This window comes from Typopeltis vanoorti, chromosome 2 (assembly GCF_054136105.1).
Source record: "Typopeltis vanoorti isolate ZY-2024b chromosome 2, IOZ_Tvanoo_1.0, whole genome shotgun sequence".
Classification (NCBI taxonomy): Eukaryota; Metazoa; Arthropoda; class Arachnida; order Uropygi; family Thelyphonidae; genus Typopeltis; species Typopeltis vanoorti.
The window spans coordinates 164,074,131-164,090,591 of record NC_143550.1 but is presented as its reverse complement, the minus strand read 5'-3'; the positions used below and the strand labels follow the sequence as shown (position 1 = coordinate 164,090,591).

The 16,461-nt window shown below is 35.9% G+C and overlaps 1 protein-coding gene across 1 annotated transcript in view; it reads left to right on the top strand.

Annotated features, from left to right (window-relative positions):
- Positions 1 to 16,461, top strand: part of LOC150109600 (uncharacterized) — a 132,177-nt gene that overhangs the window by 66,774 nt on the left and 48,942 nt on the right. Inside the window, exon 4 of the mRNA XM_090402740.1 lies at positions 14,630 to 14,660. Coding sequence (XP_090258866.1) covers positions 14,630 to 14,660 — 31 coding nt within the window. The remainder of the gene's footprint in view (positions 1 to 14,629; positions 14,661 to 16,461) is intronic.

The window sequence follows — 16,461 nt, the reverse complement described above, 5'->3', positions numbered from 1 at the left end:
GTGGCTGTACCAGCCTTTAAGATGATCCACGCGAAGGACGTCCAAAAAGTGTAACAATACCAGAAATCATTGATCACGTGCACGATATGGTATTGGATGACCAGCGAGTCAAAGAGCATGAAATTGCTGAGACTATAGGCATTTCAAAAGAACGCGTAGGATATATTTTGCATGAAGAATTGCAAATGAAAAAGCTTTGCGCAAGATGGGTACCGCGCTTGCTCACAGCATATCAAAAACACACTCGCATGAAAATCTCTGAACAGTGCTTGGAGCGTTTTTTAACAAGAATAAAACTGATTTTGTTCATCGATTTATTACTATGGATGAGACTTGGATTCACCATTACGCACCAGAATCCAAATAGCAGTCAAAAGAGTGGACAGAAGCCGGTTTAGCGCCAAAGAAGACTAAGTCGGTTCCATCAGCAGTCATGGCACCGGTGTTTTGGGATGCTAAAGGCATTTTGTTTATTAATTATCTTGAAAAGGGTAAAACAATAAGCGGGAATATTATTCCGATCTTTTAACCAGACTAGACGAAAACATTCGTGAGGAAAGACCCGGTGTGCAGAAGAAAAAAAATCATCTTTCACCAGGACAATGAACCTGCCCACAAAGGTGTTTTGGCAATGGGAAAATTAAGGGATCTGCACTACGTATTGTTGGAACATCCACCCTATTCCCCAGATTTGGCTCCCTCTGATTTCTGTCTTTTCCCAAAACTAAAACTCTTCCTCGCTGGTCAGTGGTTTTCTTCGAATCAAGAGGGATTGCAGCTGTATAGGGGTATTTTGCAGATCTTACTGAGAACCACTACATGGACGGCATAATGGCGCTGTGCATCGCTGATAATTGTATTAGTCTGAAATAAATGTATTAGTCTTAACGGTGATTATGCTGAAAAATAAAAATATTTTTGAAATTATAAATTCGTTTTTTCATTGTTAGGCCGAGAACTTTTCAGACCACCCTCGTAGCTAATGAATTGTTGTTATGGCGCTTTGAAATATTTTGGAATTCGGTTGAATAGAATCAGCATTTCAACTCAACAATCGTCGGCTTGCATTTGTCGTTGAGTCGCGTGATCTTTTATTATTACCGCACCAATCATATGCATAGAGATGAGAAGCAACCAGTAGAAGAAAAGTTGGAATGAGAGCTTTGAGTTCTACTCGATCTTGGATTGCGCGGTGGTGGAGCTATGAATGAGCTGAGAATTAGGTTCTACTCAGAGTGGATGGCAGCCGGCGGCTACGATCTGATTCCGGCAGGGAAGATTAAGAGACCATCCTTAGAGTTGTTGTGCAACTGGTTTTTGCGAGCTTGGGACATGATTTCGCCAGAAATAATTGCCAAGATTTAGGGGGAAAAAAACCGGCATCTCTAGTACCCTGGATGGGAGCGAAGATGACACTACTTGTTGACTTTGTTGTAATTTAATTACAGAAGCATTGTCGCTAAAGATTCAAATATATCGCGTGATGAAGGCGAGCGGCCGATCGCGTAAATAAAGTTAATAATTAAAATTTAAATGCATTCATTTTATGAATAATGTGAGCAATTATAAATTGTAATGAATACTGAGGATTTAATTGTAAACGTCGATTTAGTTTTTTCCTGACAAACTTTAGTTTCCGAAAATCCCCGTATATATTTCGCTCCAAGATTTTTAACTTTAATTTTGGGGAAAAAAATATGAGCTATATTCGAGTAAATACGGTAGTTAGAAAGCATAAAATGTTCTACTCGTAACTTACTCGTTTGTACACAGTAACCTAAAAGGAAACGGGATATGTAACAACAATTGTAGACATATCAAAGATACGTTACAAGAATTAGTACGAGATTATGTTCGCTGCACGCAGTTAATAATAAAGACAGGTACAAAAATATTTAAAATTAATAAAAATAGCAAAAAATGCAGAAATTTTCTGAAAGTAGTCCTGATATTGCTCAAATAATAATGGAAATACCAAAGCATATTGGGTAATGGAACTACCCCCCCAATCGCTTATCAACCAAAGGCAGATATGTGTTTAATATAAAGTTTAGGTTATATTAAGGGTAGTTAAAAGAACATGCCTGGCAGTGCAATTTCAGAAAGCAATGACGACAAGGTATTTTGATCATAACTTGAGTCGAAACGTACTGTATGAAAAATATATTGAGAATTAAGCTCAGTTATGCGAAATTTAGATACGCACAATGAATAGCCGGAATTGAAACATGAATATACAGCAGTAAACAAGGAATATGATGCATGAAATGAACTATAGATTTAGAATCTGAAATTAGGAAACCTGAAATTTAAAAAAATCAAAATTATAGAATAAAAAGGAAACAACAAAACTAGTAAAGTATATAGAGTACTAGCGACATGATGGTGTATTGGCTGTTTCGTGGGAAAAATTACATCTTTAGATGATAAACAGCACAAAACTGATCTAGGAAAAAAAAAAAAAAAATCCTGAAACTTATCCACAGTGTCCAGTGTTTATAGATTTGCAACCTTTCGTGGGCGGGCGTCATATAAAAATTAGGTTGCTCTGATTTTCCCTTACAAACATAAAACCATAACGCATTAAAGTGGAATTTGGTTAAATCGTGAGTTTATATCGTGGCGCCTTAAATGAAATTGTCTCCTGGTTTTGGAAGGTCGACGATGATATTGAAGTGAAGACGAAAAGCACATACCTGGTGGATTGCTAAAGAAAATGGGAAAATTATTTTGTTGAATGAATGCAGATGTTATAGCTTTTGAAAACTTTTCCATGAAACAAAAAGTTATAAGAAGGAATAAAGAGTAGTGGCATCACTAAATGGGGAGTGAATTTTCGACCTCGTTCGAAATGCATTCTATATATATATATACAGGGTGTTCGGGATAAATTTGACAGTTTCGTAAGGAAAAAGAAAATCTTCTTTGTATCTATTAAATTTAATGAATTGACAAAAAAACATTACAGGCAGAGTTAATTACAATACTATCAACAAGATTTACTCCAAATAACCACCATTAGCATCGATCACAGCTTCAATTCTGCTTCGGAACCTCGAACAAGCTGATGCTACAGTCTCCCTGGGAAGGGCCGCAAAAACTGTTTTAATTTTATCCATTAACTGGGCTTTTGTATTACTGGAAGTGCGATTGGTGTTTTCAACTGCGCCCCATACAAAATAATCCATGGGGTTAAGGTCTGGGGAGTTTGGAGGCCAAACATTTGGACTGGTGAAGTCGTAGAAATTTTCAGACAACCATTTTTGACTTTTCCCAGAGGTGTGGCAAGGGGCCGAATCCTGCTGCCATACATACGGCCTACCATTGGCTACCCTTGTTATCCAGGGCTTGACTACAGTTAGCAACTTCACGAACAAAGCCCGAATTCCAATGCCAGGGTTCTTCAACACCTGTTCCTGCAGATTTGCGAGGAATTCTGCTGTACGAACGCAATCAGATCGTCTGCTAGGGATCTTTCTTCTTGCTACATCCTCGTAGTCACCATTGCAAGTCTCTAGTTCATGCCTGATTGTTTTTACTGTATTCAGGGAGCATTGGGCAGCAGTCGTAATATCCTTATTTTGATGGCGGGCACGAATCATCATGATACAAGTTATTCTCTTCCATGATTCAGGTGGGTTCCAGCTATCCATCCTTTCTGACATCTTGTATATGAATGAAGAAGGGTCCAAACTTTTAAATGAAGAGAAGTGTGTGTTAATACATGTAACTTACGGAAAAATATAATTAATTATAAATATGTCAAATTTATCCCGAACACCCTGTATATATATATATATATATATTTTTTTTTTTTTTTTTTTCTCGCATAATTTACAGTTTTTTTCTTACTATTTCATCCACTGTCAAGTTATTTTATCACGGGTAGCTTCCAGCGAATTTATTAAAGAAGTTTTATTTCCAGAGAGTTGTCACTCAGTCTGGATCTGAAATCCTTAATTCGAACACTACAGCGACCTTTGTTTAAAGTACGTCGAAACAGTCGCAATTTTAGTTGCCGGTTTCTCTAAAAGTCATAACGTAAGCCGGTCATCTTCTTTAAAGTTTAGAACTTTATTTTTCTTCCTATATGAAAGACAGTTCATTTTTTCATAGTAATCAAAAACCCAATCTGCAGATCCATAGTTGTTCGGTCGTTATTGTCGTAACATAACAATTGATAACTTTTCAACGTTTTTCTTTCTTTTATGTAAGACTTCATAAATATTTCCTTTTGAGTTTTAAAAATCTCATTTCTCCCACAGCAATATTATAGGGTTCTTTTAACACTACGCGACACACTTCCGTTTTAGTTTGTCTTGAAGCGAAAAAAATGTGCAGTTATTACTTACGTGTTATAGTTACCGCTCTATAGGTTTTTCATATCATATATGCATTTTAATTAAACTGCGCTTATCATTTGTAATAAAAATTAATCAAATCAATGCGCTCATTTAGTTCAATATTAAAATTTCACGTGCATATATATATATATATATATATATATATATATATATATATATATATACACACACACGTATAATAGCCAGTTCAGCAAAGCGGCGTCTATGGACTATTTAAAAAAAGAAAAAAAAAAAAAGAGAGAGAGAGAGAGTGTGAAGAAATAGAGCGGAGAGTCTATGAGAAAGTGGAGGGGGGGTGAGTGAGAGAAAGGTCATCTATTCAGCAAACTTCTGGACAATCTAGCATTCTGATTTGGGCACCATGTCAGAGTAGAGCAATATTTCTAAGGTTGAATCGATTTAGGATTTATAGATTATTAGAAGTTGAGCAGGGAAAAAAAGAATATGTAGAACGAAAAAGAATGGGAAGTTTTTAAAACCTAAAGAGGTTTTATTGACATACGTTTATGCTAGGATAGGCCAGATGTGCAAGTCAGCCCAGGAAGAGAGAACTGATTTTGTCAGTGAGCAGTGTTACCAAGAGTTGAGGTATGATCTTCCTTGAAGTAAGGCACAGTTTTGTTTTGGTAACATTAAAATTTACGAAGTTATCTTTATCCCACTTCACAATGGCTAGAAGTCGCATTGGCCATAGATCTCAAAACTCTCGAATCATCCGAGTACCGCAAGGTTTTGTGAATGACTAGGAGAAATCAAGTATCAGCAGAACAATGAATAGGATTGGATGCTAGTGATAGAATATCATTGATGTATAGGAGAACGCTTGCAAGTGAAAGCACGGAGCTTTGGGTACTTCGGTATTGATGAAAGGGAACCATCCGCTATGACACGCATAAACGATCTGAGAAGACGCTAGCAATCTGCTCGGAAGTAGAGGGAAACTATAGGGTGATAGCCTGAAAAGAAGTCTACGAGGCTAGACGCGATGCCTTTAGAAATATCAAGAGCGACCACATGAGATTCTCCAAGCTTTTCATAGCCTATGTATAATGGACAAATCTCCCTTTTGGCATTGCAGTTTCTATATACACAACTTATATCATCATTTTTCGGGATGGATGTGACGTAGTATTTGTGTGTGTGCGTGCTTGTCAGTTTTTTTTTTTTTTCCTTCTCCTCTGATAGAAGTCCTCTAGAAATCAGAATTATCTGAGACTCATTGCAGCTGAAATAGTGTATTGCTAATTAGACTTTAAGTTTCATTTATTAATTAATTGTACATTCTTAACGAAAAAATACGAAATAGTTTCGCACTATTAGCACATTTACACCTTCTTCCTCATCTACCGAGGTAAGAAGACGAGTACATTGTAGTGGCTTACAGTTCTCGATTTGAGATTGGTTTGCCTATTTTGTTATATGATAAAAGTTCTGGAAAAACTATTTCCTAAGACCGAATAGCATAGCAAACTTTGCGTACTTACGCTAGTTGCCCACCCAATAAACAAATACATATATAAAATAAAACCAACTTCTGGAGATAGCGTTGCCTTATCGGACAAAAATTTGAAACAGCGGTATGGTTAGGATGAATTATGATCCTTCCATTGTTGATTAATGAATTACACAGTCCAACACAATTTTTGCTGACTTTTATGTGAGACTTGTTTTTTACTAATTTGGGTGCGCTGATTTCAAATATCGAACCCATTTTTCTCTATCACGTCAGGTTTTTCCTCTATGGCATTTTCTTTTTTGCTAATTTGTAAGTTTTTGATATTTTTAAGGAGGCAGTACTATTTAGAGGATCAAAAAAAATCGATTTTTTAATATTATTTTCTGAAAGTATGTACTTTTAAAAATCTGTTCCTAACTTTTTATCAAGAAATTCGAAAAATTCCCGAAGATATAGCCTATTATTCAAAGCGGTGCGCAGATCAGAATCGGAGCGCTCACCGCTCTCGCTTGTTAGTAAACGAATAAATGCGTAAGAACCTGCAACGACGTACTGGCGCTTTGAATGCGAGAGAGGCCGATAATTAGATACATAACTACTTAACAATATTCATTAAAAATTACAAGAATATTTATAAAAAAAAATAACAATTTTACTTACACGTGAGTTTCAGGGAATAAATTTTTGTTTGTAGCAATTTCTGCTGTGTGTTCTGTTTTGGCAATCCCTTTGAATACTCCAACAGTAGTCGGCCATCATGTGAGAATCCCATCTTCCTTGGTACCGATCTTCCATAGTTTTTAAGTCTTGACAAGCGAGAGCGGTGAGCGCTCCGATTCTGATCTGCGCACCGCTTTGAATAATAGGCTATATCTTCGGGAATTTTTCGAATGTCTTGATAAAAAGTTAGGAACAGATTTTTAAAAGTACATGCTTTTAGAAAATAATATTAAAAAATCGATTTTTTTGATCCTCTAAATAGTGCCTCCTAAAAACTATCAAAAACTTACAAATTAGCAAAAAGAAAAAGCCATAGAAGAAAAACCTGACGTGATAGAGAAAAATGGGTTTGATATTTGAAATCAGCGCACCCAAATTAGTAAAAAAACAAGTGTCAGATCATAATCAGCAGAAAATTTTTTTTTTTTTGTTGGCCAGTGTTATCAGTAAGGAATAGGGTCGGCGCAATATATGAGACGATAAAATATTTCCTCATTGTAAAAGACCCTGATTTTTAAGAATATAGGCTTAGCGATGTTTGCTTTAAGTGATCTGCCTTGGCATCTTGATGAGCCGGAGGGTTTTAAATGATGGACTTGAATTCTAGAACAAAGTACAGCTCTTATGAGTAAAGGCTTCCGAGTGCGTTTCATTTCTGGCATAGCTTTTTCCTCGAACTCCTATTTCTCTTTTTTATTTATACGTTGCGTCCTCTGCCCTGTTATCGTAAATACATTTTTTTTTCTGTTCATTTATTCTATCTATTGTTGTTCATGCTGACGACATTAACTATTATAATCTTTTACACATTCTGTTATATAATTCGTTCAGTTTGTGGTTCACCATTGCTCCATCTGAGCTGTTCTCATATCTTTTTGTTGAGTTGGTTTTTGAAAGATCGTCTTCATTATTATTATTCACGAAGATGCTGAAACATTGATGTATAATTTGGGTTTCTTTCTTCGGTTTTTTTTTTAAATCGCGTTGCTAGATTTGCTTTTAAATTTTAAATTTGTTTCTTATTGCTCTGTTTACATTGCTACTAAGAGCATTAAAGAGTAATGTCAGTTTTAAAATTATTACCGATGAATGTTTGATTAGTATAACTAAGATTAGTATACAATTGTTTCACTTTGTTCTAGCGAGTGCAGTGTGTGTAATACCGTATATGATTTCAGTCTTTCACACACATCTAATGTTACCCACGCGTTCTCAACAGTTCTCCCATTGTCAGTATTTCAGTTGTCGCCAATATGCCTGAGCTTTATATGACAGATTGAAAAACGACCAATTGTTTATAAAAATTACATTGACGAATTAGAATCAAATGTGCTCGCTACTCATCCGAAACATGGAAAGAGTGGAAATTTTGTGATGAAAATATTATAGAGATGAAAAATCCTAGTCGGGTCTTTAAAACGCCGTTGTGATTGTGTTTTTAAAGCAGTTAATAGCTATTGGAATATGTATCCGCTTGCCAGAAACGTAAATTTTATTTTTCCTTAAAATTTATTCTGAAAGCACTTGTAGCGAGATTGTTACAATACGGAATAACCAAACGACATTTGTCATCTGTATTACATGCGTCTGCAACAGTAGTAATTAGAAATGGCTGTCGTTTTTACTAAATTGATTACTAGGTAAATGGTGTTAGGGTCGACACTTGTTTCGGTTGCCAATTTTTGCACAGGATTATAAAAGAGGATTACTCTTTGCTAACCAGGTGTCAAAATTCGCCGCCCTCATGGAAAGCAGAATTGTCTTATACGTAAAAGGGTAGGTGTGTGTTCCCATGGAAACGAAGATCGTGTCTGATCTCTCTCGCTCTCCCCACTTTATTCCGGCGTTGAAATGCGGTGGCTGTTTCGGGGTGTTGAAGGTCGTTCCCATTAAAATCTCATAGACGTCACTGTATTTTCTGCAGTTATGGTAAGCCTAGAGTGAATATTATTTGTTTTCCTTTTGTCCTCTTTACGGAAGTCAGTCTTAGCCCTTAACTTTCTCTCTGTGACATTTATATTGACCTAAGATGTCAGTGTGTGATGCGGTTATGCTGTTATTACGAGCCACATCAACTTTTACGTGGATACAACTACATGTTTCTGATAAACTGCCTACACAGCCTGTTGCTTCATTCCATTTAATATAAAATAAGTAAATTAATCGCTTTATTTTATTTTTATTGATTAAATTATTGTGTCTGACTGCTCATATTATGAATACTTCTGAATGATCGGAGTAGAAGGATATTTTTTTAATGTATTTTATTGAAACCTTATAGCTTTGGTGTGTGTGTGTGTGTGTGTGTATGTATGTATGTATGTATGTATGTGTATATATATATATAATATATATATACACACACACACACTTAGAGAATTCATTGCAGAAGTTTGAAATTTCTGAGCGGTTAGGTTTTTATGGTGGTTTGAATTTTTTAGTTGAATGTCGTTATTTCGAGAGTTTATAGCTGAGGTAGGGTGGCCCAGAAGTACTAGGACAGTCAGAGAAACTACATTTAAAGGAGAAAATTTTTTAAAGAGAACATGATGTATGCAGTGTATATGCTTAACATAATATTTAATCATATCAAATGATAGCGTCAAACAAATCGATTAATAATCATAATAAAAATGAAATTGTAGTAACCATTGTTCTGAAAACCGTCCTATTACTTCTGGGACACACTGATTCTGAAAAGTTGAGTTCTGCGGCTGTTTGAATTAAAAAGAAACACGATATTAAGTAACTAAGTTTATTTGAATAGTAGGTCAACGTGAAAAAAATTACCGAATATTACGAATGTCCCAAATTTATCACATCCGTATGTCGCACGTCCAGGGCCGATCCGAGAGTATCTGATGCCCCTAGGCAAAGAAAATTTAGGTGCCCCTGTACACACTCATTCTCTCTCTCTCTCTCTCTCTCTCTATATATATATATATATATATATATATATATATATATTGTCATACTCACACAAGCACACGTATATCTACACCTCCACATGTGTAGGTGTAGATATTTATAAAAATAATAAATAAAGAAATAGAGAAAGGCGAAAATAATGTCGGATCATCAGCGATCACCAGGACGGCTTGACTTATTTCAGTTTTTATTATTAATCAAGGTTTTACTAATTTTTTTCGAAGGTTGTAATTTTTCCCCGAACTATATAGCAATATCTGGTAAGCTGAAGTCTTAGCGCCCCTAGGCGATTGCTTAGGTTCGCCTAATGATACAACCAGCCCTGGGCACGTCACGTTTAATAAAATTGTCGGTACGTCGTACCATTACGTACCTTCCCTTTCCACCCTCAAAACCACTGTGTATATTATATATGTCAGAGAATCGTCAAATTCGCTTCGTACGTCCGTCGATGATTCTTTGCTTCATTCGTTTAGCGCAATTCGGGATTAAATTACAATTCTAATCCCATTAATTTTCGTAGACGCAAGCGTCCACGAAAATTAATGGGATTAGCATTGTAATTCCATTAAAGACTTGCTTTAAAATAAAGCAAGTGTTCAAGTTCCTATGATTCTTAAGTTTCTGCAAATTTGTAGAATTAACGTGGGAAGGCTTTTTCTGTTTTCTCTTCTGTAGAAAACAAATAATTTATCATGTGACTTCTGTAGTTTTGTAACGCCAACTTAAAAAAAGCGATATTTTACTTTAAAAAAACAAATAATTAAAAAAAATTGAATGTGGAAAACAGCAGCCCAAATTTGCAAGAAATTAAGTATCACACAGAGTAATATAATTTTTTAGTTAAAAATAAATATTTTATATTGCATTTTATTTTCAAATAACCTTGATGTTGTAGAAAAGGCTGCTTTATTATGGCAGAAATTAAATTGCAAATGTTCATTCTGAATTAGTAGTAAAATGGATAAGGACACTGCAATTCTTTCCATGGTTGAGAAAGAAATAATTTCATTATGAACGGTGGATGGCCAGAGTGCTCTAAATAACATGTAGAAAGGTTTTTTCCCTGCTTGGTTACAAAGTAAATTATACTTGTCAATAAATTATATTCCTGTTTTTAATCCTTTACCTAAGAATGAGCAAACAAAGTTTGCATATGAAGTGTCTTCACTAGTAGCGTACTTGTATATGGAAACAGATGACTGACTTCATATCACATTGCTCTGCTATTACATAATTCACAGCTAACTTCCTTTCAGACATTCATATTGCTATGCATTATGTAATAGTAGTACTATGTAATTTGATTTCAGAGTAATTTGAAGATATCTACCTCCATATAAAAGTTGCCTAATTGTGAAGGTACTTTACATGTAAACTGTTTGCTCACATGTGGGTAAAGGATTAAAACAAGAATATCATTTCTTGTCTAGTCAGCCAAAAACCTTAGATATCTAATCTAGAGGATATGATAATATCCTCTAGATTAGTGGAATGAGGGTAAGATAGTTGTATAAGGGGTAGAATGGAAGTATTACACTATAGACTGGTTTGTATTTCTCTTGTAGTTAAGTTTGTGAGAAAATAATTGGGCATACAAGAGTAATGTTTATGGAAGCCAGCATGGATTTGTTAAAGAACATTTTTGTTTCAGTAATTTGTCTATGATAAGGTAATAAGAGCAGTAATGAGAAAAAGGCACACACTATCATTTTTCTAGATTCTGCAAAGGCATTTGATAGGGTGCTGCATGATCAGTTGACCATAAGTTGCAATGTATGGGTTTAGATATCAGGGTGTGGATTGGATTGGAAATTGGCTTTCTGATAGATATCAGAGTTTAGTGCTTGGACTATTGCTGCTCAACCATTATGTCAGTGATATTGTTGCTGGAATTCAGTGAGATATTGAGATGTTAACTGATGACACACAAACTGGCCTGTAATTAGACACTTCCCATCTGTTTCCGCCCTTACAATGGCATTATCTTACCTTCCTTCCATTCCCTGGGCACCTTTCCCATAGCCAGGCTTTCATTGAAAAGCCAGGTCAAAGGAGCTGTCAGTTCTTTAGCACATTCTCTCAAAACTCATGGTTGAAATACCATCCAGTCCCACAGTTTTTCTGACATCTTGAGTACTCAGTATTTGGAACATACTCTCCTCCTGCACCTCTAAACCCAAACGTGCCCTATTCCTCTAGTATTTAAATTACTCCTCCAGGATGAAATACTCCAATAAAGTGTTCATTGAACAATTCCATTATGTCTTCTGCATCAGTCACTCTATTCCCATTTTTATCTCACAACGTCATTCTTTCACAATCATTCTCCTCCTACTGGCCACATAGCTAAAAAATTCCCTAGGATTTTCTTTGGATCTTAGTGCCAATCTCTTCTCATATTCCAGTTTTGCCTTCCTTATCATACTAATCACTCTCCTGGCCTGTGTCTCATATTCTTCATGCATCTGCTCTCCATCCTTTTCCTTTTATCTCTTCCATAGCCTTTTTTTTGCATGCAGTTCCTTTTTAATATTGTTTGTCATCCACTTTACTCCAAATTGTGTCCTCTTCTTCACTTGACTTGTGGAATACAGCTTACTATTGCTGCTAACAAATATTCCTTCACAATTTCCCAACCACCAATGATATCCTGGCCTTCCAATTCCTCCCTCCACAAAACTTCCAAAGTTCGCATCTAAGACTATTATAATCACTGCCTTATATTTCCACATATGTTCCCATCTCTTTGATACTCCTGCATGTGTCTATTCATATTCCAAGTCAAAACCAGATGGTCACTCTCTCCAACTGGTGGGAGAGATGTCATCTCAGTTATTATCAACTCTTCTGATGCTATGACCAAATCCTAAACTCTTCAACCTCTTGTTCCCTCTATTACATGTTGCCTAAGACATTTGTCTCTCAAGAATTCTAGAAATTCCATTCCCTTATTGCTACATGCATCTTCCTCTCCCCAATTTATACTGCTTTAGTTAAAATCTCCCATAACAATCATTTCTCTTGCACTTGCCAAGCTCAACTGTCTAAAAATCTCCTGGTACCCACCCTCTTTGCTCGTTGGTTTGTAGCAACACCCCACTAAATATCCTGTCTTGCCCACCTCTAAGTCACACCATATGCTTTCAAAACCACTAGTGTCCCTGCATTCCAAAGCCTCCACTCTTAGAGGACATAAGTCGTCGCTTATCATAAGCATTACTTCATCACCATGCTTTCCCTTCCTATCCTGCTGAAAAATGCTGTACCCTGCTACTTCTATTCCTGTTATTATATCCTCTTCTGTCAAGCACGTCTCACTGATCCCAATAATCTTTGGCCAGGGTGATGCTATCAGCACCACCAATTCTTCTCCTTTATTCCGGATACTCCTGACATTAGTATAAAGCATAAAAATGTCACTGTTTCTATACCCAGCATTATCCCCTGTAGACTCCACTGGGCTCAACGTTACTTGATGTTGTCCCCCTTCTCCCAAGTACCCATTCCCACAAAAGGCCACTCCCTGCTACCATCTACTCCAGACATTCTAGTTTCCCTGCATTGACACTGACTTATTCAGAACAGCAATCTCTCCAGATGCTTATGTCCTTCCTCATTCATATGCAAGCAGTCTCTCGCGCATACAATTCCTTTCTGTCCTCAAACGCCCTCCAAGCATCCACATAATTCCAATCCTCTCTTCTGACACATACTAGCTGTTATGTTATTCAATATTAGGTGCTCTTCTGCTCAGTTCGTCACTATCATACCTAGGCAACATGCACACTATCTTTTCTCTCTGCATCTTCTTTCGTACAACCTTAAGCAAGAATCTCATATTTCTCACTGCCCAATTTACATTACCTCTCAAGTCATTTGTTCCTACCATCACAATCATCTCATCCACCCTTTCACCCCTCTTAATTGCCATAGCCACACTTTCTATCATTCCTCCAGGCAAACACTCCTCACTCATCCTATCTTGAACACCACGGATCATTGAGTCCCCATACATTACACCTCTTATCAGCCTGTTCCTCGATTGCTCACATGCATCCTTCACTCTCTCTCTCTCTCTAACACTTTCTCTCTATGTTCCCCTACTTACCTGCTTTCCTGACATCACTCTATCCCTGGTTCCAGTGCTCCCTCGCATTCTTCTCATTCCCTCTCTCCTACTGTTTCCATTCTCTCCTCTTCTATCATTCCCATAACTGTCTCTCGTTCCCTCTCTTCTATCGTTCCTGTTCTCTCCTCTTCTATCGTTCCTGTTCTCTCCTCTTCTATCATTCCCATAACTCTCTCGTTCCCTCTCTTCTACTGTTCCTATTCTCTCCTCTTCTATCATTTCCATAACTCTCTCTCACTCCTACTCTGATTTGCCTTGCATTTGTCTCTCCCATTTGCCTAATCTCATCTTTCACACTTCATCTCATTTCCTAGACATTCTACCTGCTCTTTTGGCTCATCTCTCTCTCTCTCTCTCTCTCTCTCTCTGTGCAAGTCAGCCACTCTTATTTGCCATTCATCCTCCCAATTGAGACCATCTCCAAAAAACTCCAAAAAATTGTATAGAAGTTCATAACCATTAGATTCCATTTAATGCCTTTTTTTGCTGCAATCATTTTGATATTAAAAAAAAAATTATTAGTTTTTTAAGGAGCTGAAAATGTTAAATACCAGAAGTTGTTTAACTGCATATTACATATTAAAGGACAATACTTATCTTTATCCATAATTTTTTGAGAGTGGGGAGGGAATTTTGGTTTAATAGTTTAGATTCATTAGGTTAAGTGAATTATTCTCATTAATTAAGAATCAGAACTAATGCAAATTTAGTTAATATTTTGTATAATTATGTGCATTTATACTATTACTTTTTATTTGGCATATCTTTCTTAATGAATTTTCTTTCTTACAGGTGATTGGACATTAACAATGCTTTCTTCACTACTTATTATTTTCTACAATAACCATCTTCTTCCAGCTCTTCTCGGTAGCTTTCCTCTCTTCTTGACTTCAACTATTTATGCTTCTACTTTTCTCTGATTTAACTACAACTTCTATTCTTCATATGGCATCTGTTTCTCGGGTAAAAGGTAGCCTGCTTTATTAGAATTAATAACTAGTTATAATTGAATTTTTTTTTCCTTTTCAGTCTGTGGTATATCTATATACAGTATGTCTAGGTAAATGAACTTGAATGTTTAATTTTTTGAGAGCAACAAATGCTGTTTAAGAATACTGCAAAAGAATTTCCTTTAAAAGAAAATGAATGAAATTCAGATATGATTTCAAAATAAAATAATTAAATACAAGTAATTCCAGTATTAAAATTTCTTTTTATGTGATACTTGTATATTTTATCCTCCTTCATGGAAGAAGCATATAGAAATGTAAATTGTACTGCTGACTTAGAATTTCTTTGATACACATTTCCTTCTAAATATTTGTCTTCTTATCAAGTGTGTACATTTGTTTTATGATTATTACCATGAATTTTAGTCAAACTATTATCTGCACAGATAATGATTTGACTGAAATAAATTATGCAGCTAGGATACACATAGTTGCATAATCTGTAATTGTATTATATTAGGAAATGATTTAATGGGAAATATTCAGTTGTTTGCTGATTATGTGAAAGATAGGAAGATCTCTGCATCTTCATGACAGTTCATGAAGGTAAAAAACGATGATGATGAAGAGATCACAAGTTGTGCGCTAAATTGATGGAAACAAACCACAGGAAATTGAGGCCAGCAATCTGTAGGTTATTGTGGACAGGAAGTTGAAGTTTAGAGACCACATTGCAAAGGTAATCATAGCAGCACATCAGATTATGTGGTTTTTGTAAGATTTTTTTTCACTTGGTTGTACTATAAATTAAAGATTCCAAGAAGTTATATTCTTGGTTTAATCCTCTATTCAAGTGTGCACAAACAAAGTTTGTGCATAAAATATCTTCACGATTGGGATACGTGTATGTAGAGGTTAATGACTTCACATCAATTGCTTTAGTATCCCATAATGCAAAGTACAGATCCTTCAGGGTGTGTATAATGCTATGCATTATGGGAATGGCCACTACTAAGACTGGTTTTGACCTTTCTTGAGGTATATTAAAGTACATCTCACTGAGACCCTAAAGAATCACTATTAAACTCATCACTCTGGGACTGGAAAACTCAGCAGTGGCTCCACTTAGTGACAGGCAAAAACTCACCACTGAGTTTTTGCCTGTCACTAAGAAAGTCTCTATTCCCCAGGAAGCAAACAAACCCAAAAACAAACATAATGTCATCAGTGAGAGCCAAACCCAGAAGGGATACCAAGTTGAAGTAATGTAGAAATCGTATATTTCCCATATACAAGTAGTGAAAGATGCATCACTACTTGTATATGGGAAATATATGATTTTACACCTTTGGGATTTTGCTAAGGATTTTGACAAAACACAATTTGGAAAACTGTTGCATAAATTAGAGAATATGGGTTTGCAGTATAAAGTATTAGTGTGGATAAGAGGATGGTTGGCTGATAGATATCAAAAAAGTGATATATTGGGGATGCAAGTCTGTAAGATTTATGGTAACCAGTGGTGTACCACAGGAATCAATCTTGGGTCCACTGTTATTCAATTTGTTCATTAATAACATTGGGAAGAACTTGATAGGCAATATACAATGGTGGTCTGAAAAATTCTTGGCCTAACAATGAAAAAACGAATTTTTAATTTCAAAATTATTTTTATTTTTCAGCATAATCTCCCTTAAGACTAATACATTTATTCCAGGTGCATTATCCCATCCCTGTATTTGTTCAAAATAAGATCTGCAAAATACCCCTCTACATTTGCTATCACCTCTTGATTCGAAGAAAAATACTGACCAGCGAGGAAGAGTTAGTTTTGGGAAGATATAGATGTCAGAGGGAGCCAAATCTGGGGGAATGGGGTGGATGTTCAACAATTCATAGTGCAGATCCCTT